The sequence below is a fragment of the Phodopus roborovskii genome, unplaced genomic scaffold (assembly GCF_943737965.1).
Source record: "Phodopus roborovskii unplaced genomic scaffold, PHOROB, whole genome shotgun sequence".
In the NCBI taxonomy this organism is placed as follows: Eukaryota; Metazoa; Chordata; class Mammalia; order Rodentia; family Cricetidae; genus Phodopus; species Phodopus roborovskii.
In genome coordinates this window covers 9918826-9938042 of record NW_026126424.1, presented here as the reverse complement: position 1 = coordinate 9938042, position 19217 = coordinate 9918826, and the positions used below count along the sequence as shown (strand labels likewise).

Below are 19217 nucleotides of genomic sequence, written 5' to 3'. Positions count from 1 at the left end.
AAAATGTCCTCAGGGGAATTTAGGTTATGCACGCACGCACACACGCACACACATGCACACACGCACACACACGCACACACACACGCATGCACACACTTCGGTTCACCCAGTTCCCTTGTCCACCTTATTCCACTCTGGAGACATACAAACAAACCCATATTCTTTCTCCAATACATATATAAAATAACAACATAGTGGCATATACTGTCCTGCTCCCAAAGAAACCATGAGGGCAGGTTTAGGAAACCCTGGTGCCGAATGACTCCATTTCACAGCCTAGTAGGTCCACCTGCCCTGTCCACACCCCCTAACGTCTCCCTGTCCAGAAGGGTGTGGCCAGGCAGAATCCCTAAAAAAGAGAACAGGCTGTCTTCATCCCTTACTCCTTTGGTTACTGTCCTGATCCAGCTGTGCCATGCCCGGGCTGTCCTCCCAGCAATCCAGCTCCTTGGGCGGAGGGTGTGTGTGTGTGTGTGTGTGTGTGTGTGTGTGTGTTTGTGTGTCCTCAAGTGTCTCCTTGGCCTGTGCTTTTTCTCACTCATTCTTCACAGTTCAGGGGGTGGCCACACATCTGTTCTGGGCGCTGCCAGAAGACCAGACTCTCTGGCCTTGCTCTGTGAAGGCTTTGGAGGGGTGGGGGTGGGGACGAGAAGTCCCCACTCTTAACAGCCTCGTTTCTCTTTCTCAGACGCTGCTCAGGTTCAACGCTGTGTTGAGGAAGTTGCTCATTGCCCTTCCCCACTTCTGCCTGGGTAGAGGCCTCATTGACCTGGCGCTGAGCCAAGCTGTGACAGACGTCTATGCCCAGTTTGGTGGGTAGCATCCTAGGTCTATGGGTCACAACCACAAAATCCATCCAGGCTGGGAAAGTTACAGGTGTTCTGATGTCGGACTTGCAGCCTAGAGACTGGGAGGGCACCTAAATGCTGGTCAGGCATTATGCTGCCGCTTAGAAGGGATTAGGGTGCTTCTGTTTCTATGGCTGGGGAGCCACAGGTGTGGCCAAGGGCAGGGTTTTGCCCTCCTACACTGTGACCTGGAGAGCCAAGAAGAACTTGATTTGGGTTTCATTTAGCCTCTTATTCAGGCCTGGGCATCTGGGTCATAGTCGGACTTTCATGGTTGAGTCTGGGAGGCCCTAATACAGACTATTCCTCCTAATGTCCTGTTGCTTTGATCCCCAGGTGAGGAGTACTCCTCCAACCCATTCCAGTGGGACCTGATTGGGAAGAATCTGGTTGCTATGGCAATAGAAGGGGTGGTATACTTTCTCCTGACACTCCTCATCCAACACCACTTTTTCCTCACCCGGTGGTATGTATTACTGCACCCGAGGGTGATGGTAGCAAGCGTTTCCAGCCCTGGGCTTCATATCAGCATGGTTCTCAGAAACGGCATTCTGATTTTTTTCTTCATTCTCAAGGTCCAGCTTGTTCTACATATTACAGGAGAGAAGGGTAAAAAGAGGCCTGTTAGAATTTGAGACAAGTCTTAGCTTCGAACTTTTAGAAATACAATGGTTTCATTTCAGTTACTGATATTTAACCTTCTTGTGCAGTTACCGCATGCCTATCTTAAAGTGGATGCTACACTGTAAATAAACATCATTATGGAATATCTAAGATATGAGGAAGAAGGGCTTTGATCTGTGAGAAGTGAGACAAAACAAACTCCCTTGCCATCTAGAACACCGAATAGAGGAGCTCTTTGGGACCTTGTGTTGTGTGATATTTTGTTTGAGTTCTGATAAATAAAGCTTGCCTGGAGATCAGAGGGTGGAGCTAGCTCCTAGTTAACCATAGAGGTCTGGAGGTCTGTACAGACAGGAGACAGGAAGTGATAAGGTCAGACAATGGTGGCACATGCTTTAAATCCCAGCACTTGGGAGGCAGAAACAGGTGGATCTCTGTGAGTTCTTGGCTATCCCTGCATAGGGAAGAGCCCAGCCCTGAATCCCTGCTGCGTGGCATGGGCAATGTGGCATACCGAAGGCCTACTCCTCAGCGCCACTTGTGGGGGGTGGGGCAAGTCCTTCTGATCAGGGTCCAGCACATGGATGGTGTGAAGCCCAAAGTGACCCCTGTCCCTCTGGGCCTGGGTCTTTTGGGAGTTGGGTTGCTTGGGAATGCAGCCCAAAGTGAATGGCTTTTATGACATTTTGTTGTCGTCATTGTTGTTATTTCTTAACTTTTCCTCCTCTCAGGGTGAGTTTGATAACATGTAAATAAAAGGGTTCCAGGGCTTACTACATTATAAATGACCTACTTCCCTAATCACAGGGTTGAGAAGGCTGAGACAGAAAATAAGTCAACACTCATGGAATAAACAGCAGTGCTTTTAGTTATGGGCAAGTCTGTGAGAACCTATTGGTGGGCTTCCTGGCCCCTCGCAGGCCCCTCAAAAATGTTGTCCATTAGCTTTAAAAGAGATGAGGGGGAAGAGGGTGGATTACCAAAACTAAGTCTTTAAACTCTGATACAGACACAACTGAGTGAGTCTTAAAGAGGATCAGAGAGGCCTGGCTTCCAGAAACTCAACAACTACCCTCATACTGATAATTAACAAGCAAAAAGAGTAGAAGGAAGAGAGGAAGGAAGGAAGGAAGGAAGGAAAGAAGGAAGGAAGGAAGGAAGGAGGGAAGGAGGGAAGGAAGGAAGGAAGGAAGGAAGGGAGGGAGGAAGAAAGTTCTTGGTAGGGACAAATCCTACACAAAAGTCCAGCAACCCCAGAGAGTAAGACCGATATATGGGATGAAGGGCTTCCAGAAAGCTGTGGAACAGGAGGTGGGAAGAGGGGATGAGTACAGACGGGAAGACAGTGCTGGGTCATGAAATACTCCTCTTCTTAATGACTTAGGACTCAAGCCTAAGAGCAACATGAAATCCCTGGGGTATTTTAACCAGGGGAACGACATGATCTTAACCACAGCTGAGAGGTGAGATAAGAGTCCATGTTCATATGCAAAGAGACGACAGTGAGCTGGATGGGGATGGAGGCACTGAGGATGATAGAGAAAGTCAGAAGGAAGTCTTTTAGACAAGACAGATCAGGTGTAGTCCGTAAGGGAAGAAGGAAAAGGCTGGAGCCCTAGGTCAGGTATGTCTAATTTATAGCCTACAGGCTGCATGCATTCAAGGATAACTACCAGTGTAGCATAACACACTTGTAGATGGCAATGCCATATATCAGTGTCAAAAGGTTGGACACTTGGCACATAGGTGGTTAGAAAGATTTCCAGAGGAGGAAGAGAACGTGCTGATGCTAACCAGTGGGATGCCTTGCATAAGGTAGGGACCAGGGCAGGTGCCGGTGGTTGGTAGGAGAATGAGTACATCAAAAATACGTGCAGATGGTAAAGGCACGTGGGACCTGCCTGCAGGACACAGACACTTGGAAAATGTAGACCTGGAACCTGTAGCTTACAGAGAGGCATGCTTTAATAAGATGACAAAGCTATCATGGCATTGAGTCAGTAGGAAAGGCTGGAGGAAGAAGGAAGGCTGATAGACAATGACTCACCCTCATTTGACTTGCCATGGAGGAAAGCTTTTAATAATATAATGCTAGCTCCCAGGTCCCGAGCCTTTACCCTGTACCAAGCATCATTCAGAGTTCATCTTCACACATCCCTGAGATAGCTTTCTTCTTTCCCCTTCACGTGGTTGAAGAAGGCAAGGTTCAGAGAGGTCCGGCGGCAAGCACAGGGTCATAGCAGGACTGCAATGCCGGACTGATTTTAACAGATGCACTTGGCCTCTCTGCCTAGCGCCCCTCTGCCAGGGGCCATTTTCACAATAGATGTAGAGGAAAGGAGTCCAGGGGACTACAAATGGGGGAGCAGGGTGACAGATGAAAGGGACAGGGCCATGGTTACTGCACACCCAGGCCAACCTTGTCCACATTCCTTCCTCTAGGGTTGCTGAGCCTGCCAGAGAGCCCATTTTTGATGAAGATGACGACGTGGCCGAAGAAAGACAAAGAGTTATTAGTGGGGGGAATAAAGCCGACATCCTAAGGCTAAATGAACTAACCAAGGTGAGGGGCACAAGTGGGCAGTGTTGTCCTGGAGGTGCCAGCTGAGCCCACACGTGACACAGGACCATCATGTTGTCCTGAAGCTGTTCATGTCCGCAGGGCCCCCAGCGCTTCTCCAGCTGAGCGCCAGCATCTGCTCTCTGTTCTGTGTGTGCACAGACTGGTTTGCCCACCACACTGCTCTGTCACAGGACCTCTCCTGCTGCCATGTTGATGTGTAACCCCTAGCGCTGTGGTTTTCTCCCAAAGCACTCTGCTTCATCCTGCTCTTGCTCCACTGTCCTCCCTACCTCTGTCTTGGTCTTCAGCCCAGTTTCTTTGGATCTTACAGGTTTACTCAGGCTCCTCCAGTCCAGCAGTAGACAGGTTATGTGTCGGAGTCCGTCCTGGAGAGGTAGGTACCATACAGACTACCACGAAATAGCTCTTGGGAAAAATCAGTCCTTAACCAAAAATCTTCTCCCTCTGAGAAAAACTGGACAGCAGGAATCTAATGAAAGCCAAACTTTCTGGTAGATACAATGGGGGAAAACAGATTAAACTTACTATTTTTATTTTACCCAATTTCAATTATTTCAATGTGTAATCAATGTAAAACATTACTGAGACATTTTTCATTTTTCTTTGTTGTTCTTGTTATAAGTCTTTGAAGCCAGCGTGTTACGCACTTCGTGCCCATGTCGGTTAGGATTAGGTGTGTTTTGGGTTGATAGCCACACATGGCCAATAATCTCAATAATGGCAGCCCAGGTATAAAATGACTCCCAGCGATTGTGCTGGCCTGGGGTGTGGCAGTAAAGACCTCCTTGGTCACTAGGGCAATACCCGTCCTGTTTTCTCTTAGTGCTTTGGCCTCCTGGGAGTGAACGGTGCAGGCAAAACAACCACATTCAAGATGCTCACTGGGGACACCACAGTGACATCAGGTGATGCTACCATAGCAGGCAAGAGGTGAGTGCTCTGTCTCTCCTGTTGCAGGGTGTCCCCCACAGGCCACGTCCTTGTGCGAGCATAAGGAAAGGCATTCTCAGTCATATGCCAGAGTAATGCTGAGACCCAGAAAGATCTATGCAGGGAGGGAGACCTCCCACAGAACGTGTTTTAAAAATACACAGGACAGACAGGCACGCTGAAAAACCAAACTAAACTGTAACGGTTAAAAGAGTGCTCTTAGCATGGATTCCTAGAAAGTTCTGGAAGTCACAAAGTCAATGCTTCTTCATCTGTTTGGGTTACAGACTCAGCAACTGCCGAGCCCCGCATCATCTTCCTCCTTAAGAAAATCCCGTTGCTTCCCATTACCTCCCTCCTGACAGTTTACAAAGCTTTGAGGAATTTACTGAGCCCTGGGGTACACCCATGATCCCACTGCAGCCTCTGGATCCCAGGTTATGGTCTCCTGGGATAACAGAGTTTCAGAATGGAGGTCCTCACTCAAGGGACCTCACTCAGGGGGACTTTCTCAGCATTGGCTATTTGTGTGCCAATCCTTGCTCTCATAGACTAAGGAAAGCTGAGAAAGAGAAAGCTGGCCTATATCCTTGGCTTCTAGAGAGTCACTATTGGCCTCTGTAACAATGGAAGTCTAAACAGACTTGTCCTCTATGAGGCAGGGCAGGGAAGAGGGTGAATGGCCTCTTGCTGGTTTCTCTCTTTGTTGGCTGCTCCTGAACAGCAATACTCTCACACACTGAGAGCACTCACAGCACTCTGTTCTGGTTTAGAAATGGAGACAGACACTGCTACCCAAAAGCCCTGCATGACACAGCCTAACAGGTGGCCAGAATGCTGAGCACACACACCTCTGGGACTCAGATAAGATGAATCTGGGATCCCAGCCCTCCATGGCCATGCCTGATGGGTCTGAAGCAAACAGACTACAAAGATAGAGCCAGGTCATAGCTGAGTGTTTCTCATTCATCTGCTGCCCAGCTATCTGTCACCAAGCAAGTGACTTCACAGTGGGAACAGCAGAAATTATAGAGTTATAGGAAGTTATTAGGTGACACCAGTTTTAGCACAGGTGAGACACGACCTGCAATCCTAAGGTAAAACTGAGCTGCAAGTTAGAAAGCAAGCTAAGATTTAAAGACTGCAGATCAGGTAAGGTAATTCCTGTGAATTTGGCAAGGTTACTTCCTTGTTTCCCTGGGTGGTTTCAGCTGACCTACCTATACCTTGAGGGAGTGACCTTTGTCATAGTAAGGAACTGCAATGGATTCTGTATGTCCCATCCTATTCTAGCCACCCCTTTTTAATACTCCCTGAGGTATAAGAGGTTAGACAAAGGAGATTTGATAAAATCATCTATGTACAGTTTTGTTGTTGTTGTTCAATACATTTCTAGTGGGGTATTAATAGATTTATCAGATGGGGAAGACAGATCACTATTCTGTCACTTGCCAGGCTCCTGCCTCCATAGTTTTCTGACTGTCTCTTTGTCTGCCAATAAACACAAAAGAAGAAGTTTACCTCCACTGGGAGGTATCTACCTTTTCCAAGCTACTCCCCAAATATCTAGGAGGGATTAGATCCATTGACAATACATTGACCATTTCTTAAACCGTTGTTTTTAAGCTCTCAAGCCAGGTAGTCTAACTTCATCTCTTGAGGGGTAGACATGGAAACTGGAAAGACTCCACTAGTTTTAAAGCTCACCACCCTTGAAGTTCATGCTTCCAACTTCAGGATCCCACTTTGATTTCTAAATTCCATGTGTGCTTCTAAAATGGAGGTCTTACTCTCTGCTCACCCCCTCTACGAAGGAAACTCACTAATTGCTCTTTCTTCTTGCAGCATTTTAACCAATATGTCAGATGTCCATCAAAATATGGGCTATTGTCCTCAATTTGATGCAATTGATGACCTACTCACAGGCCGAGAACATCTTTACCTCTATGCCAGGCTGCGGGGTGTGCCAGCACAGGAAATTGAGAAGGTGAAAAACAGTTTGTCATGGCCACATGGGAGATTGGCAAACGATATTCATGCTTTATGAAGTACTATCAGTTAGGCATATTATCCACCCATTCCAGCAAATAGTCAAGCTTGCTGTGTGCCGAGTACTGACTTAGAAGCTGGATATAACAGTGAACAGAATAGGGACATGCATAGCAAAATCCCTGCCCTGCAGTCTATCCAGCTGATAGTACATGCATTTGTCTTTTAATCCAGCAATCAACATTCTTGAAATTTACCCTGAAGATACAGGTGTCGAAGTATAAAATGCATAAGCACAAGATTATTCATTATACTTGCAATTCAAAATATTGTCTATCACCTAAATATTTAGGCATAGTCAGCTGAATCCATGTGACAATCTTATGCAGTTACAGAAAAAGGATAAGGATGGTCTCTGTGGCCTGTTACAGACTTATTGTCAGTGTTATTTCTAATATTACTGTATGAGAAGAGACTAGGTGTGAAAGTGGACATGTGGGACGCTACATTTATGAAAGAAAGTAAGAAAATAAATAAGCAGTATGTGGCTGCTTAGTTTTCCAAACAAGACAGAAGAGGGTAAACCACACAACGACGACTTTGGTTGTAAGAGGGAAATAAAGTGAAAGCTTCTCTGATGTTACCTTTTGTTTAGCTTTGACTCATGCAGGTGTGTCCATGTTCTACAGATTCAAAACTAAGACAGAATCAGTAAGAATAAGAAGGGAGAATAAATGTGAAAACAGAAATGAAGCCTAACACCAAATATAAGTTGGAACAAATTAGCCTATTGTAAATAATCGTGCAGATAGTAGGGTATGTATCCTTAGTCGTGTGTAAAGCAGAGTGGGACAAAGCTCTTCAATATCTGATCTTTTAAAAATATGTTTGCTTTTTATATTGGTACGGACAAAGCAATTCCGAAAAATTGTAGGTGTGTGATTGACTTGAGTAAACAAATAAATGAGTGGATGTTTTGGAAAGCTAGTTTCCATATTATAGAAGAAGTGGTGTGTAATTTTAGGGAAAGGGAAAGCAAGAAAGAACTCCTCAGAGGAATAGATTGGAATGGGAGATATCACTGTGCACTCTTGAAATGTTTATGTGCCTGTTTGTGCATAATGTAGGTGTGCTCGCATATGGTGTGTGTGTGTGTGTGTGTGTGTGTGTGTGTGTGTGTGTGTGTGTGTGTGCGCGCACGCGTGCCTGCCTGCCTGCCTCTCTGGCTCTGAGAGGACCAAGGCATAAAACTACCCTAATAACAATGAACACACCTAATGCTTAGATTTGGGACCATGACTCTTCAAATAAACAATTCATTCCAAGGCAGGATCATCTTGTGTTACTAGAAAGTAGGGAAGGTCTTTAAACAAAGCAATGAGGCATGTCACAAGGAGCCATCTTGAAGAGGTGTCCTATGGCCAACTATGGAGCAATCTAAGCATTAAAGAATTAATGGCCCTTATGGGGTTCAGTGGTAGAATGCTTGCCTAGCACCCACAATGCCCTGGGTTCAATTCCCTCCACTGAAAAAAAGAAATAATTCTTAAAATGTGACAATTTAAAAAGCAACTTGTTACCATAGTAGTTTATAAACTATTGAGAGAAAATTAGGAATTTTTAAAATCAGACCATGCTATAGATAAATGAATGGGAGACACAGGAAGTTCTGTTTACAACCAAGCACTGAGGGATGATTGTTGGACAACATAGGAAGGAGCTAGAGTTGGATTTGTCATGAATGTGACGCCAGCTAATGAGAGGAGGGAACCTCAACTAAGAAAATGCCTCGGTAAGATCAGGCTGTCAAGCCTGTAGGACGACTTCTTAACTAGTGGTTGATCCAAGAGGGCCCAGCTGGTGTGTGTGGTACCACTGGGCCTGGGGACTATAACAAAGCAGGTAGAGCAGGCCATGAGGAGCAGGCCAGTAAACAGCACTTCTCAACAGCTCCTGGCTCCAGGTTCCAGCCCTGTCTGAGTTCATGCCCTAAGTGCTTTTTAATGATGAACATTATATGAAAGTATGAATGAAATAAACCCTCTCCTTCCCAAGTTGCTTTTAGTCAGTGTTGTATCTTAGCAATAGTAACCCTAAGTAAGAGGAAGTTTTTAAATGAGAAATAAGATATTTTATATATTCTAAAATAACATCTATACAAATTGTTTATGGTGTCAAAGTAAGTATGTGAGTTTTTTTTTTTTTGTTTGTTTGTTTTTGTTGCTTTTTGTTTTTTCGTTTTTGTTTTTTGACACAGGGTTTCTCTATGTTGTTTTGGAGCCTATCCTGGCACTCACTCTGTAGCCCAGGCTGGCCTCGAACTCACAAAGATCCACTTGCTTCTGCCTCCTGAATGCTGGGATAAAAGGTGTGCGCCACTACCGCCTGGGCTAAGTAAGTATGCGATTTTTCAATGAAAAAAATTAGACAATGTGTTAACTGGACGATCAAGATTAATGTAATGTAGAATGTTCCCAGATTTGATACCCTAATATCATATCTAGCTCCGACTTCAGTTATGTAGAATCCTGGCTGACAGTGTACAGCCTGAATCTTATTACTAAAAAGCATAAGATAAATTCTAAAGAAACAAAACCCCTTTTAAAAGGAGGTGAGGAAGAGGGGCTACGTATGTTTTTAATAGCGAATGGAAATGTTACTGACCGCAGGAGGCCAAAGAAGCGCAATAGGGCTATGAAGATGACTACATGGGTGAAGCATGTAGCGACTGCGAGGCCCTGAGTTTGACTCCCCAGTGAAGTCAGGTGTAGTGGGGCATGTCTGCAACCCTGGTGCTCCCACCAGCAAGATGGAAGGGAGACAGGAGACTCGGCAAAACTCATGGGCCACCCACCTAGCCTGGCATACACAGCCGTGAAGAGCTAAGAGACCCTGTCTCTAACAAGGTGGGAGGAGACAGCACTGGAGGTTGGCGCTTGTCCCCCACATGTGTTCTGAGGCACCCACAATGGTACACAACCCCCCCCCACACACACACACTGGGGTGTGGGGGTGGGGGATGTGAAACTATTCCAAACAGCCTGTATCCTAGTGGGAGGGTAAACACCAGGTTAAGTAAAATATCCAGGGAGTTAGAGAGCAGCAAGCCCTGACAGGAAAATGAAGCAGGAAACAATTGTTGGGATGAGGTTTGTGCTTGTTAATAGGGCGGCCGGCCCAGGCAAAGGCTCACAGGAAGTGATGTCTAAGTATGGGGCTAGAGATGGGAAGTCAGTCACACGGCTACCTATGGGGTGAGCTTGCCTCAAAACTCTTTTCCTAGTGTCAGATGCACAAGAAGCTTATAGATGTGACTCTGTTTGTAGGTAGAGCCAATGCTTTTAGGGGTCCTCAAAGCGACCTTAGAACTCTTGGTGAGAACTGCAGTCTTTGGATGGCTGAAGGCTGTTTGGCTGGCTGGCTGGGTGGGTGGGGCAGCTGCAGAACTGAGGAAGCCACACTGGTGAAATCAATGGTCAAGAATAGAAAAGGGCCCTTCTCCCCTTGAACCATGTCCTAGAGCATACCAGCCAGCAGGTGTCCCTGCTGCAACAGATCTGGGGAGGGGTGGGGGGCTGGCCAGCTGAGATCTGAGAACACAGCTTTGAACCGTGTGGGTGCCTGGGGCGTTGACTTGTTCATCATCCCCCCCAGCTGAAATTTCTTTCACTCTCCTAGGTTGCCAACTGGGGTATCCAGAGCCTGGGCTTGTCTCTCTACGCTGACCGCCTGGTAGGCACCTACAGTGGCGGCAATAAGCGGAAACTGTCCACTGCCATAGCTCTCATTGGCTGCCCACCCCTGCTGCTGCTGGTGAGGGCACCATACCCTGCAGAGCTGAAGCGTCACTGCATATCCTGGGCTGGGAAAATTAGTTCAGGGCTTGCAGCTTTAGAAAAGATACCAGTTTGCTTTTGTCTGACTCGCTCACATATTTTCCCCTTTGAGAAATTAGTCCAGTGTTTGGTCACAGCAAGCACAGTCTGGCCTTCTGTGCCTGGGAAGGCTCTCAAGGGGCCTGGAGCTCAGAACAGCTCCAGGAAATGTTTGAAAACAAGATGGGAGGGTGTGGGTGGACAGGAGCTTTGACCTGAGTCAGGGGCTCCAGGGTCCTTTGCATGAATTTGGAGCAGACTAGAGTTCCTGAGTCCATGCAGTCTGAGTTTTTAAGAGGACACAGGACATAGAGGGAACTGGAAAAGTTACCTGGGCTATCTCCCTCTACTATTGCCTGTCTTCCCTCCCTGCCTCCCTCCCTCCCTCTCCCTTCCTCTCTCCCTCCCTCCCTTCCTTCCTTCCTCCTCCTCCACCTTCTATGTCTCTATTCCTGTGGTCTTAACTGTAATTTACTGGGTAGCCGACATGGATCTGTAGGTGTACACTGTGTTTCTGAGCTCTCCCGAGTCCTCTCCTGCCCTGTGTCCTGCGGATCATGGCTCTATCTTGCTTGCTGGGAAGTGATTGTACACATGTCTATTAGCCCAGGAAAGATGCAAGGATGGAGAAAGACCAACTCCAAGCCCCATTTCTCCCTATTCCCTCTCCTACTCTACAGGATGAGCCCACAACAGGGATGGATCCCCAGGCACGCCGCATGCTGTGGAATACCATTGTGAGCATCATCAGAGCAGGGAGAGCTGTGGTTCTCACCTCCCACAGGCAAGAGATCCCCAGGGAGGTGGAGGGAGGGAGGGACATCCCCCTACCTTTGTTCTCACTTCCTCTCTCTTGCATGATAGCATGGAAGAATGTGAAGCGCTGTGCACACGGCTGGCCATCATGGTGAAGGGCACCTTTCAGTGTCTGGGCACCATTCAGCACCTCAAGTACAAGTAAGCAGACAGAGCGGCGTGCCTTTCACTGCACTCTATGGATTCAACATGAGTTCATCATGGACATTTCATTCCACAGGCATTAGCCAAAGATGGCTGGCTCAGACTCTAGGCAGATGGAGAAAGCTGATGTTCTCTCCTGGACTAATTGCTTGAGTTTGAAACTCACAGGAGTCTCTGTATGGGAGAAATCTCACTGGGGCACTTACAGAGACTAGCTGGGAAGCATCAGGGCCACTGTCACTGATCTAGTATCAACCCACATTTCCCTACACATCCAGGACACATAGCATGTTTTTTGAGAGTCTACGACCAAGGCAGGAATGATTAAGAGACCAGGAGGCTTAGGCAGAAGTGAGCAGATCTCTGTGAGTTCAAGGCCAGCAGCCAATTTTCTTTTCTAGAATATTGTATCTGGTTAAGTTTGGGGGAAAAATGATCATATGTTATATGGCAAACTAATAATACGGTAATCTTGAACAAGATTCTCTTATATCCATAAACTTATAAATGGTTCAGGATATTTCCTTGATAATGAGATTATTGTAACATCACTCTTTCCTTGAATCCTAATATGCCTGGGAAAGAGTAGATTTATAGTTGTCACTCATATATTTAACATGCTAATCAAGAGCCCAAGATATAAGCTATCAAGCATAGTGGTGAAGGGACAGAGAATATGCTTATCTGAGACCCAAATTTTGGGGAGTTCATGAAGCACACTCTGCACTTTCTAGGTTTGGAGATGGCTACATCGTCACAATGAAAATTCAATCCCCAAAGGACGACTCGCTTCCCGACTTGAATCCTGTCGAGCAGTTCTTCCAAGGCAACTTCCCAGGCAGTGTGCAGAGGGAGCGGCACCACAGCATGCTACAGTTCCAGGTCTCTTCCTCCTCCCTGGCCAGGGTCTTCCAGCTGCTCATCTCCCACAAGGACAGCCTGCTCATCGAGGAGTACTCAGTCACTCAGACCACGCTGGACCAGGCAAGTCCACCCAGGGCACTAAGTGTCAGTGGGCTGTGCCCCCGCACTCCAGCACCTGAGATGAGAAGTGCATAACGTGGGGACAGACAGGATGTCTTTAGAGTCAAATCTGGAGTTTCAGAAATGGTTTCCTACCAATATTCTCGTCATCCACAAACTTTGCTTCTTTTACTTTGTTCTTTTTTCTCATGCTTGCTGGTGCATCTTTTCTTACATGTTATTTCATGCTTTCTGATGCATGGTAGTGGCTGTTTTTTCTTTCTTCCTTTCTTTCTTTCATGCATCATTTACAAAGAACAAAATAGACATATTTAATTGTACATCTCAGTGAGTCTTTGTAAGCATTTGCTCTTTATGTAGGTATTCATTTATTGATATGAATGTTATGTTCTTGTGTGTGTATTTGCATGTGTGCAGGTACACACAAACGTGTGAATATGCTTGTAGAGGCCTGAGGTTGGTGTCAGAATCTTCCCCAGTTGCTTGTCCTTCTTATTCTTTGAGATCTCTCAATCAAACCCAGAACTTTCCAGTGATGTGGCTGCTCTTGCAAGTCAGCTTGCTCTGGAGAATCTCTTGTCTCAACCTCTCACGGTCATAATTATAGTTTACCCTTATGCCACACATTTGTGTGGGTCCTGAAGATCTGAACGAGAAAGAGGAGGAGAGGAAGACTTCAGGGGCCAGCCACCCAGCTATATAGCTGTCCATCAACTGTGGGAAACAGAGCAAAGCATGCAGGTGGTACAGGGTCTCATCTTTCTGGAAACTTCCACTTTCTCTTCTCCTGCCTGTAGGTATTTGTGAACTTCGCTAAACAGCAGACGGAGACCTATGACCTCCCTCTGCATCCTCGAGCTGCTGGAGCCAGCTGGCAAGCCAAGGTACTTCCACTGCCCTTTCCTAACCGCTGCTTAGATGGGGGCCTCAGCTCAGGGGCCTCGCTGACCCACTGGGCCTGAGGTTCAGACGAGGCTCTGCAGAGAGCAGCCAAGCCATATCTCCGCCTGTCCCTGTCATACCTACAATACTCCTTAATTGATCCCAGCCTTCTCCACTAAGCCGTTCTCAGTTGTAGACTTCCCCCGGTAGCAGATTGGCTCCCTCCTGGAATCTGAAAGCCATTCAGATGGTGTGGGTGAATCACATTTTAAAAGCACTTACTTACGTGTGTGCATGTGTATGTATCCAACTCAAGTTGTCGGGCTTGAGACATGTGACTTTATCCAGCGATACCACCTCACAGGCCCAAGGAACTTTCCTGCATATTTTTGCTAACAATATAAAAACTCCAAAGTCCAAGTTTTAAGACTAAACAGGGAAAGAGAGGATATTGAAACATCTTGGCTGCTGGGTGATCGACAACACATCTTGGTAACACCTTTGAGTTTAAAAAGATGGAGACTAACTGGCACTCTGTTTCAGTGGTAGACATGCCTGGTTAGAGCCAAGGCTTGGACCAGTTTGGGGAGGTGGATTCTTTGTTCTTCATGGATGTATAAAGATAGTGAAGGAAGAAATGATAGAAAGTGATAGAAGGTACAAGTTCTGGCCCAAGATAATGTCTGGGATAGACTTCTAGTCCTGCCCTGGCACAGAACCTATGTCAGGAGTACACCCACCCCACCCCCACAGTTTCCTGAGAAAATAGTGAGGTCCATGCCCATAGCCAGATGGCTAGGCTTAAGCTTGAATTTTTACAAGTAACTGCTATTCTGTCCAGCCTTCTGGACAGCAAACCAAATCAACTCAGAATTTATAAAACAACAACAACAACAAATGTATGTCAAATGCTTTATTTCCATAGAGGTCTCTTTCATCCCAACCATGTCTTGATTGCAAGAAAAGCCAAGTACAATGAAGAGCAAAGTGTGCCTTTCCAAGGTCATGTTGTAATTTATACTTTTCCACCCCATGGCTACTTGGCAAGATTGACTTTGTCTCCCCATCTGTCATCCTCCAGGGGGCCCAGATGCCCAAGTAAAAATGCCTGTCCAGGACAGCTTCCTTATGCCAATCTTCTAACTATTGTCTCTCATTTCTAGATCTTGCAGTTGCTGTTGATACAGGTTGAAAAAAAATTATTCTTGGAGAGTCATTTACAATCAGGAGTCCCTTTTATAACAGAGAACACATAGTCAGCAAAATTATTTCTAAGAACTACCTGTGGCCCCTTCCACATACCACAACCTACTCTTTATTTATTTATTTTACTTATTTGTTAATTTGTTGACTGGATTTCACTGTGTGTTCCAGTCTGTCTCTAAGGCTGTAGTCTTCCTGACTCAGCCTCCAGAGTGTTGGGATTGCAAGTGTGGGTTGCCTTAGCCAGGGGCACAGTCCCTCCTACAGGGCTAACACCAGCTCACCACTGGACCAGGCCAGGGTGTTCACGGTCTGTAATCTGGACTGGTTAATTCCGACTTTTCCCTGAGATCACATTACTATTGTGTTTGTCACTTTTTTTTTCTTTCACTTACCAACAATCAAGAACCTACTGTAATACATTGGCTAAACTATTATTTTTATAATAGCTATTTTATTCAAAAATCTAACTCTGATCAATGGCATACCATCTTCATAAAAGTTTACAAAGATCCTTTATATGGTATTATATATAAACCTGTCATGAAACAGATAGTAATTGAGTTCTTATCTACATTATACTATTTAAAAATAATTTTGCTTAAAGTACCCTGAAAACAAGAAGCAGGTGATTCATCTAAGGGAGTCTAGGCAACATTCTCATCCTGCTCTGAGCAAACAGGAAAGCCAGACTTTGGGGAGTTCAGCAGCTGATGGCTTCAGAGCCCCTGGTTTTGAGCAGAAACTGAATAGATGTTTTATTAGCTAGAAAATCTGCTTATCGGAGATGTTTTCAAACTCCCCAAAGAAAGGACCCAGTCTTAGGAAACATCTCTTGGGATTAGACTTTATATATTCTCACCGTCGGTTTATGAAAACAGATGGACATCAAGATCTTGGTAGGAGAGCTGTCGATTGAGGGTGTTAACTTAGAAATCTAAACAAGTGAATCATTTTACACCTGCCACCTTTGCTTCAGAAAATCAGGAGCAATGCCTGACTCTTATTTTTACAGAGACTTCCCCCACACCATGTTTATCCTTCCGTTAAAATTCCTAAGTGTTTAAAGTTCTCAAAGCCTTGAGGGAGACCCTGGAGCCATCTCAGCTCCTGCTCTCATCCTTGCATAGCACTGTCTACTTCTTCAGAGGTTGGGTGTCTAAACCAGATAATTGGACAAGCCACATTTTACATAGACTGGGAAGGCCCATCTGCTTCCTCTCCACCTCCACCCCTCAACTGATACTGGATTGTGAAGACAGCCTATAATTTATGATTAGAGATTATATGTCTCTAGCTAGAAAGGTTGAGCTAGAAAAATGTCCATTTCTCCAGGACCCTGAACTTAGTAATGCACAAGTTTGATCTGAATTCATTATCATGAAGTCCATTTGAGTCTCTCTCTCTTTCTCTCTTCCTCTACCCCCCCCCTCTCTCTCTCTCTCTCTCTCTCTCACACACACACACACACACACACACACACACACTGGTCAAATGATCTTCCCAGGAGCCACCTCTGAACAAACTGGAAAAAAAAGGGGGGGCTGAATCTAAATGATAACTTCTTGGTTTTTTGGGCCAGTAAGGTGTAAGGTAATGGTAACTTTCTTGGGTTTAAAAAAAACAAAACACCCAGGGTTGGGAATTTAGCTCTATGATAGAAGCCCTTGTCTAAAACTACAAAGATCTCAGTTTGGACTCCAGCATGGGGAACATAGACTCCAAAACATCCATTGGAAAAGCACCCAGAGACTAGTTTTCTTTTAAAATGTAAACACACAGGCATGTATGTATCTGTAAGAAATGTGTGGACCTTAGAGTGCATCTGGCCCACTCACTTCACAGCTGAGAAATCAAGGCAGCCTTGGTGGTCTGACAGAATCCCAGTCCTTCAGCTGAGCATCCTCCAGAGACTGCCAATGGCTACCCACACCTTGGAACCTAACACTGTGGCTCCAGAGAACCAGGATGAGAAGTGTCCAGCTGACCCTCCACAGGGCTGATTCCTCCCATCTTGCTTGTTTCATACAGCTTGAAGGCAAAGCTGGGCGGCCAGAGACGAAGGAGCCTGTGCCCCAGGGATCAGCTGAACAACCCGCTAATATAAACAGCCCTACTGCAGCAGAAGACAAACACACGAGATGCCCTCAGTGAACTCCAGGAGGCTCTTCCAGAAGGAAACCAAAACTCACCTGTGGGCTCACCAGAACCCCTGCTGGCAAAACTGACCTATCCAAACAGTCATCTTTTCACCCAGACCACCTAAATAGTCCCCTGATCAGTGGCTTTGCTTGGCGCCACTTTTATTCTGAGTGGTTCTGCTTTTGTGGGGTGGGAGGGGTGTGGGTGTGTGGCTGTTATTTGGAAGGAGGAATAAAGTGCACTCACTCTCCTGGTGAACTGCTCATTAATCTCCTAAACACAGCTTCATTACTGTTCAGCAAATGGTGTATAGTTTTGGACTTTCTCAGAGGGTAAGTGCATCTCAGGTTTCTGTGAGCTTCCACAGGAGTCACTCACATACTAGTTGTGCCAAAAATCTTGCAACACTGGAGTAGAAGTGAATATACTGTCACATGTCAAAGTGTTTCATGTTGTTTAGTTTAAGGAAAATGCTCACCGGGAAGTGCATGTAAGCGCTATCCACTGATATTCTCTGAATGCATTTTTCTTTTTTCTTTTTTTCAGCAGGGACAGTTAGGACAGGACACAAAGGGACATGAGTGAGCAGGATCTTGGTGGATTATTTGATCTCGAATGTCGTTGGAAAGAAGCCGTTATAAAATGCTGGGTCTCCTCTGTTTACTGCCCTAGATGGCAGCATTAAGCTGGGAGAGGGTGCCTAAAAATGAGGGGGACTATAGTCTCATGCAATAGCCATCCAACTCTATTCAGAGCGTCAGATCATTTATACTCTGAGGGTTAAGAAGAGTCACCGTAGTAAAGTGTACAATCACAAGGACAAGCCACACACAGCAAAAACATGTTTCTCCAAAGGGGCGTACAGACAAATAACAACAGCCAGCTGTAACGGATAGTCTGAAGTGAAATCACTCCTACCCATGCACCTCGGAGGGGCAAGAGAACACATTCCAAGAACACCTCATGTTGTGGAGGAGCAGAGCTTTCAAGACTCTTGTTGACTTGGAGTTTTCTCACAAGGTCTCGGTAATCTCCCATAGCTCAGTTCATGGACCCTGTTCTGACACTCTGGTGCTTGTGAGGGCATCTGCTGCAGGGATATTATAACTCAATGGCTAATACGGCATCAAGCAGTTCGCACCAGTTTAGAAACTAATCCTTTTGTGTTTCGTTTTGTTTTTTAAGACAGGGTTTCTCTGTGTAACAGTCCTAGCTGTCCTGGAACTTACTTTGTAGACCAGACTGGCTCAAATTCACTGATTCGCCTGCCTCTGCTCCCCAAGGGCTGGGATTAAAGGTGTGTGCCAACAACACCTGGCAAAACTAATTCTTTGTACCCACACTTTGAAACAATTGGATGAAGATGGTGAACAGTTTTCTTCCAGGGTAGTTTTCCTGTCAGACCTACAGATGTCTTGGTGTAAACCCTAGCAGCATGTCTCAGGTTCCATCATGATGTGGTTGTTCTCCAGGGTCCTGGAGGCCTTGGGGGAGAGGCACTGAGGCCCAGTCGCTGCTGCTGACAAGGGACAAGGGTCAAGGGATAGAGTGAGCACAGTTGGCAGAGCCTCTAGTTCAGCCTGGCTAGAAGGGGTGGGTTAGCAACTCTTTTTGTACATGGAGTTTCTATCCTGCATCCTTCAGCCCCAAATCAGCTCACTAACGCTTATATTAAACAGTGGCCAATGGCTCAGGCTCCTTATTGGCTAGCTCTCCCTTAATTATAAACCCATAACTATTAATCTATGCATTTCTACATGGCCTTATCTTACCAGAGAACACCCTCGTGTCCTGTCCTCTCCGTGGCTACATGGCATCTCCTGGCAGTTTCTCTGCGTCCTCTCCCCAGAATTCTCCTGGTCTATAGCCCCGCCTATGCTTCCTGCCTGGCTATGGACCAGTCAGTGTTTTATTCATCAACCAATAAGAGAAACATAAACAGAAGAACATCCGGCATCAACCAGACGCCACACCAGAGAAGACTATGCAAGGAAGGGGCAGGAGTAGTCATTTACTGCACGAGGCTTTCAGAAAAGCCTGGAATCAATTCTCTTCTTCTACCATGTGGGTCCCAGGAGTCAAATTTGGGTAATGAAACTTGGTAGTAAGCACCCTTGAGCCATCTGTAAACTATTTTGAGTGACAATTTATTCCAGTTCTTGGAGGCAGAGTTTTTCGTCTGGACTGCCTGCTCCC

General features: G+C 45.9%; 1 protein-coding gene across 1 annotated transcript in view; it reads left to right on the top strand.

The window, feature by feature from the left end:
* Positions 1 to 17259, top strand: part of Abca4 (ATP binding cassette subfamily A member 4) — a 113225-nt gene extending 95966 nt beyond the window's left edge. The window contains exons 37-48 of the mRNA XM_051185585.1: positions 689 to 812; positions 1185 to 1314; positions 3915 to 4035; positions 4367 to 4429; positions 4880 to 4986; positions 6832 to 6973; positions 10654 to 10788; positions 11531 to 11634; positions 11715 to 11807; positions 12545 to 12794; positions 13592 to 13678; positions 16911 to 17259. Of these exons, the coding sequence (XP_051041542.1) occupies positions 689 to 812; positions 1185 to 1314; positions 3915 to 4035; positions 4367 to 4429; positions 4880 to 4986; positions 6832 to 6973; positions 10654 to 10788; positions 11531 to 11634; positions 11715 to 11807; positions 12545 to 12794; positions 13592 to 13678; positions 16911 to 17033 (1479 nt within the window). The 3' untranslated portion in view covers positions 17034 to 17259. The remainder of the gene's footprint in view (positions 1 to 688; positions 813 to 1184; positions 1315 to 3914; positions 4036 to 4366; positions 4430 to 4879; positions 4987 to 6831; positions 6974 to 10653; positions 10789 to 11530; positions 11635 to 11714; positions 11808 to 12544; positions 12795 to 13591; positions 13679 to 16910) is intronic.
* Positions 17260 to 19217: the final 1958 nt, after the last annotated feature.